This window comes from Pezoporus wallicus, unplaced genomic scaffold (genome assembly GCF_028554395.1).
Source record: "Pezoporus wallicus isolate ANWC-B61680 ecotype Strahan unplaced genomic scaffold, APGP_CSIRO_Pwel_v1 contig_3847, whole genome shotgun sequence".
In the NCBI taxonomy this organism is placed as follows: domain Eukaryota; kingdom Metazoa; phylum Chordata; class Aves; order Psittaciformes; family Psittacidae; genus Pezoporus; species Pezoporus wallicus.
The window spans coordinates 3559792-3567016 of record NW_026639842.1 but is presented as its reverse complement, the minus strand read 5'-3'; the positions used below and the strand labels follow the sequence as shown (position 1 = coordinate 3567016).

The following is a 7225-nucleotide window of genomic DNA, read 5'->3' as shown; positions in this document are numbered from 1 at the left end:
AAAAGCTGTTTCTGTCCATGAAGAGGTCTGGTTCAGCATTCCCCCTCTCTGCTCCCAAAACTACAGTCCTAACACCACAGGACACTTGAGCCAGAGACTGGCTATCATGAGAATTCGTCATAGTGCTGATACTGGCCATCTCTGAAGGTCTTGGGCTTGGGAGACTAGAGTGATATCAGAAGTGTGGATAGGCTCTGAGGGTCTGAGAACAACCTCATGGTCTGTGCATTTTGACTGTGTTTGATTGTTTTGTTGTTACAGGAGAGGAGCAGGCTGTCTGCAAATGTGTTCATAAAGCATGCCTGGATGTAGTAAGTGTGAGCTGGAGCTGACAAATGTTAAATGAAATCTAAGTGATGATTACCTGAGTTTTAGAAATTGCTTTGACACACTGGATGCACATTTACTGAGCAGTCTGGCTGGCAACTGAGCACAGCTTCCAGCCTTGGTGTATATATACAGTGAATATATGAGTTCCCTGAATCCTTGTTTAGCCTAGCAGCTCCACCTACCCTGTAGACTGAAATTCTCTCTCATTCATTCATTAAGTATGCCCAGCAAAAGCACCTCCTGAGCCATCTCCTCTGCCTTTTCTTCCAGTTCTAAGTACAGAGGTTCAAAAGATCTGCATGTAGACACACAATATAAGTCCATTCACCCTGTCTGCAAGAGCAGATACTGGTTGGATGTGCATGTAGGCAGTGGCACAGATAATGTTAGGAATTCCCTCCTGACCTCCAACCATCAGCTACATATTTTGAATTGGAAAGTACCTCCAGTAAATGGTATTTTGTAGCAAGCAGTCTCTACTGGAGAGAACCCTGCTAAATCTGGGGAGTCCTGTCACATTCTCACTGATGTAGGAACAGTGAGGATGTAAGATAACCCTGACTTTGTAGTGCAGATCCTTCCCTCAGAGATCTTCATAGATGTGATCATTCCACAAACATTACCTACCTGCTACAGATCCCAGCCTTCCACACACTTTATAAATATCCAAAGTTCTGGGGAAATCAATGGCCTTACATATCTGTGCAAAATAAACAGCATTTTCTCCTTAAAAATTACAACATTCAGTCACCTCCAGAACCTGCTGCATTCAGCCAATATGCTTGAAGATTGCAGAATCAGAATCTAGGTCGGAATAAAGGAGTGATTTAGGTCAGAAGAGACCTCTGGAGGTCACCTAGTCTAACCCCAGTTAAAGAAGGGCCAACTCCAAAGTTAGATCACAATGTTAGGTCACTCACAGTTCTGTCCAGTTGAATTTGAACATCACCAAGGATGGATATTTCACATTGTCTTTAGACCCATTTCAGTGTTTGACCACTCTCTAGGTGAATATTTATTTCCTAATTTCTATTGGGATATCTGATGTTGTGTTTTGCATTCATTGCATGTCATAGAAGCATAGAATGGTTTGGGTTGGAAAAGACCTTAAAATCATCAAGTTCCAAATCCCCCTGACGTGGAGAGACACCTTCCATTAGACTGGGTTGCTCAAAGCCCTGTCCAACCTGGCCTTGAACACTGCCAGGGATGGGGCAGCAACAGCTTCTGTGGGCAACCTGTGCCAGTGCCTCACCACCCTCACAAGGAAAGAGCTTCTTCCTAGTACCTAATCTAAATGTACCCTCTGTCAGTTTAAAGCTATTACATGTTGTCCTGTCACTGTACACCTCTAAGAAAAGTTTGCCTCCACACTCTCTACACCCTCCCCTGAGGTGGCTGGGGAGAGCAGTGAGATTTTCCCCTTAACCTTCTTCTTGTAAGATTGATAAACTTAGTTCTCCCTCCCTTTATACATCATACACCAGTCCACTTCTTGATGGACTCACCATCTTGATGACCTTCCACTGGAATTCCCCCAGTATGTCAGTGTCTTCTACTGAGAAACCCCAAACTGGACGTAAAATTCCAAGGCTTGTTGGATAAAAGGAAATAGTTACATCCCTCAGCTTGAGGGCAGCAGTCCTGCTTATATAGGCCAGGATGTTATAGAATGTGTAATGGCACATTGCAAACTGCAAATTCTTGCCCAAGAGGCCACCCAAGTCCTCTTCTGCAAAATGCTGTTGTCCCAGCCAGTCCCCAGCCTACGTATTGTATATAGGGTTCTTCTGTCCCAGGTGCAGACCTTTGCATTTCCATATATGCCATATATATATATATATATGTATTAGTCTACATTTTCTATTTCAAATTAATAACCAACCCATTCAACTCAGGAATCTGTTAAAAAATATATATATTTTTAAAGTCCAGTAAGTAAAATAATGAAATTATCAATAAGTTTTCATTACAACATAAACTAGTTTTACTTCTTCAGATTTAATACATTTTATCTCAATTTCCCTTTAAATCTAATTTCTGTCTATTTGTTCCTGAAGCAAAAAATAATAATCTCTTTTCAGGAGCACATATTCCATAATTTGTGGCTGATTCTGTAATTCTGGCCTTCATAGGCTTTTCTGGGAAGGGCCCACGCAACAAAAAGCTCTCAGTTCTAGCAGTTGATAAGTGTTTTGATCAACTGAATGACAGTCAAGGGTGTTTGGCACCTTGCAAACTAGGAATTGTAAATCAGAAGGCTTTATGAAAGCCTACAAACTTCATTTTGGCCTTTGAGTGATAAGTAAAAAACCCTAACCATTCCAAAATTGTCAGTATTCATGTTCATAAAAGATAAAATAATCATCTCTCCCCCAAAAATATGGCAGTATCTTTCCAGAATCATGTTACAGTCTCTAAGGCTACATCTGTTCTAGTAATTACAATAGGCCAGGTCCTGTTCTCTGTCTCTGAGGATGAATAGCACAGCACAGCATGAGTCCATACAGGGAAATTCCCACCCCACCAAAACAAGGTCCTGAAGCTGTTCTGGATCTACTGCCTTGTGTTTCACTTAATAACAGAGAGAAACGAGTAGCTAAACTAGAAAACATCTTGTTTCTTTAGCCCTTGTTATTGTTACTTCGCTGTTTTTCATTAAAAAGCCCAGATTCAGGAGAGACATCAAGTGGTTTTACCCTCTGTATACCACGAGCGCAGTGTGCATCAGGTACTCCCCAGACATCTCCTTCATTTGAGTCTACTCCCCCAACTCTCTCAAAGTGCAGTTCACCAGCGTTATAGTCATTGATTACTAACATTGATGCCTTTCTTTCCGTCTCCCCCCGGGAGATGCAGACTGTGAGACTCATGTTAGTGCCTGCCGGGTTCTCACATCATGGGTCAGCTCCGATCCAAAAGCTCTCGGGACCCGTTATCCCAGCACCACCTGGAGAAGCTGGGTGCCAGCACCGGCACATCTCTGCCGGCACACCGTCAGAGGCTTTAAGGCTAACCCTGGCTGTATGGAGCTGGTGCCCAGGGAAACCTGCTCGGTGGGTTTAAATCCTGCCTTCTGCTAGGAGGCCGAGAATTGCACTTCTCATCACAAGCGTAGTGATAAAACCCAAGTGACTTGCTCAAACGTTTCATTAGCCGTTAATGTCGTTAATTTAACAATTAGTAACAACAGCTAACGGATAGATTATTTCTAATAAAAGCCCCGCCAATTGCTAACAAGTCATGAAATGCCGGAGCAGAAGTTCTCAAAGAAATGATCCCTTGCCACATCCCCCCTGCACAGAGTAACTGCGATTACTGACGGCTTAGCTGGGCACAGACTCCAGCCGACATGGGAGCTACACAATTCCCGTGTCACCTCCCTAACACATTTCCCGAAGAGCCCCGCTACAATTTCGCAGGGATCCTAACTTTCCGCGCCTGACACGGAATACTCCCCATGGAGGGAAGCCACCCGGGGGAGCAGCGGCTCAGACAAAGCCGAGGCTGCGCCTCGCACGGTGCGGGCAGTGGCTGCCGGTTCTGCTTCTCCCCGCGCTGGCTCTAAGGGACGCTCCGCGCACTGACATGACTAAGCACGACCCGCACCGAGAGGCTGCTCGCCCAGCACCCGCGCACGGCGGGGGGACTCACCTGCCCGACTCCTCCGCAGGGCCAGCCGCTCCTCCGCGCGGGCTCCGTCGCCGCCAGCGCCGCCCCGCGCCGCCCCGGAGCCGCGCACCGAGCCGCGCCCGCGGAGCCACCGCCTCCCGCCGCCGGGACCGGCGCGCCGGGGCGGGCCGGGGGTGCTGTCAGCCGGCGGCTGACGCAGGGCGCTTCCTCCCGGGGATGAAGACCCCTGCGGCGGGCAACCACCAGCCGCCGCGCCCGGCGCCGCTCGGGGCAGACGGGGACCCTCCGCGCCCGCGGTAGGGTGTCCCTCCCCTTTTCCTTCCCTTCCGCGCCCCGGAGCCCCCAGCATGGAGCGCCCTCTCAACCTCAGCTGCTTTGCCGATACGACCCCGGACGCCGGCAACCGGAGCGGGAACTCCGCCGGTCCGGACGGGGACCGGGCGCACCTCTCTGTATTCAGCGTGTTGGTCCTCACCCTGTTGGCCATGCTGGTGGTGGCCACGTTCCTCTGGAACGGGCTGGTCCTGGCCACCATCCTCCGGGTGCGCACTTTCCACCGGGTGCCCCACAACCTGGTGGCCTCCATGGCCATCTCCGACGTGATGGTGGCCGCCCTGGTCATGCCCCTCAGCTTGGTGCATGAGTTGTCGGGGCGGCGGTGGCGGCTGGGCCGGTTGCTCTGCCAGGTGTGGATCTCCTTCGATGTGCTGTGCTGCACCGCCAGCATCTGGAATGTCACAGCCATCGCCCTTGACCGCTACTGGTCCATCACTCGTCATCTAGAGTACACGCTCCGCGTCCGGCGCCGCATCTCCAATATCATGATTGCCCTCACCTGGGCACTTTCTGCCTTCATCTCCTTGGCCCCACTGCTCTTTGGCTGGGGAGAGACTTACTCGGAGAACAATGAGGAGTGCCAGGTCAGCCAGGAGCCTTCTTACACCATTTTCTCCACCTTTGGCGCCTTCTACCTGCCCCTCTGTGTAGTGCTTTTTGTGTACTGGAAGATCTACAAGGCTGCCAAGTTTCGAATCGGGTCTCGGAAGAACAACTCTATCACCCCCATTACACGAGAAGGCCTGGAGGTAGGTCAGCTTGGTTGCTTTTTGCTCTAGTCAACTCCTGGTATCAGACAAGCCCTTGCAGTGGAGGGGGAAACTTAGTGCTAAAGTGTGCAAGTGAACAGCATCCCATCAAAGCCCTGTGAATCCTGGAGGCTTTAAAGGGAAAGCTGACTGCAAAGCTTGCAAGCCCAGTTTTCTGACTCCTTCCAAGTCCCCAGCAAGGTGTAGCTAAAGCAACTTTGGGCAGATTGTGAGCCTGAGCTCCACGTGGGTGTGCAGTGACTCACAGCCGTCCCTCTGTGGAATGCTGAATCAGTGCTCGGGAGCAGGAGTGAGGGGTCAGCCTTCCTCCCATGGGGAGCCATGTGGGGGTGTCAGTGCTGGGATCCTGTCTCCACTAGGGACAATCCCCTGGCAAGCATCTGTGGCTGTGGGGAGGCTCTGAATTTACCCGTGCAGAACGTCCTTGTGCATCCTTCCTAATCGTGGCTGCATCATGTCAGTTCATCCCAAGCACGGTGACTGTGCACTGCAAAGTCTTCTTGGGGAGAAGGAGGAAATGTATGCTCATCTTCTTGCCTTTCCTCCCAAGGACTCTTAATGGGTTCAGAGAAAGCAAGGAGACTTGTGCATGGCATGTGGGCGTGTGCCTGTTGTACTGATCAGATTGTAGATGGGGAAATTATCTTATTGCAATGCCATGTGAGCAGTTCTATGTGCCCATACCTCACTAGGCTCTTCAGTCTAGCCTCACCTAAAAATAGCCTCCATTACCCAGAAGAGGGTCATACAGCCACTCTCCCCTCAATTGGAGCATGACGTAGATAGCCTGTGTTTCCCAGTGAGCTCTGGTCATCACCTGCGTCGCTTGGTTGTGTACCTGCTGTGGGGGATCAGCTAACTGAAGCACATATGGTGCAACTTTTGTTTGTGTTTGGCAGGTAAAAGAAGCTGCCCAGCAGCCGCAGATGGTCTTCACTGTCCGTCATGCCACTGTTACGTTCCAGACGGAGGGAGACACGTGGAGAGAGCAGAAGGAAAAGAAAGCTGCCCTCATGGTGGGCATCCTTATTGGGGTCTTTGTGCTCTGCTGGATCCCCTTCTTCATCACGGAGCTCATCAACCCCCTCTGCTCATGTGACATCCCACCCATTTGGAAGAGTATTTTTCTATGGCTAGGCTATTCAAATTCCTTTTTTAATCCACTCATCTATACTGCTTTCAACAAAAACTACAACAATGCCTTCAGGAACCTATTCTTTAGGCAGCACTGAGCAGAAAAAGCTTTCCTGCTGTCCCAGGAAGATCATTTCAACTCTCAATGAATCCTATCAAATTCTTGAGGAAGATCAAAGCCACAGGTACTGAGGTGAATCCCCATGGGTCATACGTCCCAGCAACAGTCCTGGTTCCTACGCAGACTCTCCATCCCCCTGCTAAGTCAGCTGCTATTTTAACTGCAAACAGCATGTAGAGTTTCTCTGGCCAGCAGCATGGCATTCTCCCTCCAGTGCCCTTTCCTAATGACGTTCTGTTTGGTGACAGTAACCCTGCAGAGGAGTCTGCTGGCAAGGAGTCATATTTGAAACTGATTTGGCTGCTGCCGGTCTCTCACAGCATTAACAACTTTGTCCCATGTGCAAAGCTGGGACCCTTTAATGTCAAGAGATTTTGTGATTATCTATAAAACTAGGTATTTTATGGGTTGGATGAAAAGACTGTCTTTCACTTTTAGAGATTGTTAAGTGTTTGTTTGGGGAAATAAAACCCTCAGTAATGGTTAAGAGCAGACTCTAAGTACAATGCCTTTTCTCACATGCTATATCAACAGCGAATTGTGCTATTTGCTATTGGTATTCTGTGTAGCAAGTTGGGGTCTTTTAAATTATTTATTGTGGAAGCTTAATGCATGGTGTACCCTGGAATGAGAGAGAATGCATGGGAAATCCACCTCTGGTTCTCTGACTGCTACGTGTGAGCATCTGCCTCAGACCTTTACTTTCAGAAATACCAGCCATAAATGTTAATCTTTGTGTCTGTTGCTTCCCATTTTAAACCATAAATGTATTTTGAGCAGCTTTGGGGCAAGTTTCCGGTAATTGCAGGGGATTCAGGGAGTGTATTTCCAATTGCCTGTCAATGAGGAGCTGTGTTTTACTATTTCTGAGTGCAATTCAGGTCTTCTTGAAACCAAAGGC

General features: G+C 48.8%; 1 protein-coding gene across 1 annotated transcript; it reads left to right on the top strand.

Annotated features, from left to right (window-relative positions):
* Positions 1-4137: 4137 nt before the first annotated feature.
* Positions 4138-6810, top strand: HTR5A (5-hydroxytryptamine receptor 5A). Its single transcript, XM_057416476.1, has 2 exons — positions 4138-5048; positions 5969-6810. The coding sequence occupies exons 1-2, from the start codon at positions 4311-4313 to the stop codon at positions 6299-6301; spliced, it is 1071 nt and encodes a 356-aa protein (XP_057272459.1). The 5' UTR covers positions 4138-4310; the 3' UTR covers positions 6302-6810.
* Positions 6811-7225: the final 415 nt, after the last annotated feature.

Excerpts from the sequence above, each read along its gene's own strand:
- HTR5A (XM_057416476.1), top strand. The coding sequence starts at position 4,311 with ATGGAGCGCCCTCTCAACCTCAGCTGCTTTGCCGATACGACCCCGGAC. Across the intron at positions 5,049-5,968 it reads TTACACGAGAAGGCCTGGAG|GTAAAAGAAGCTGCCCAGCA; the intron begins GTAGGTCAGCTT and ends TGTGTTTGGCAG.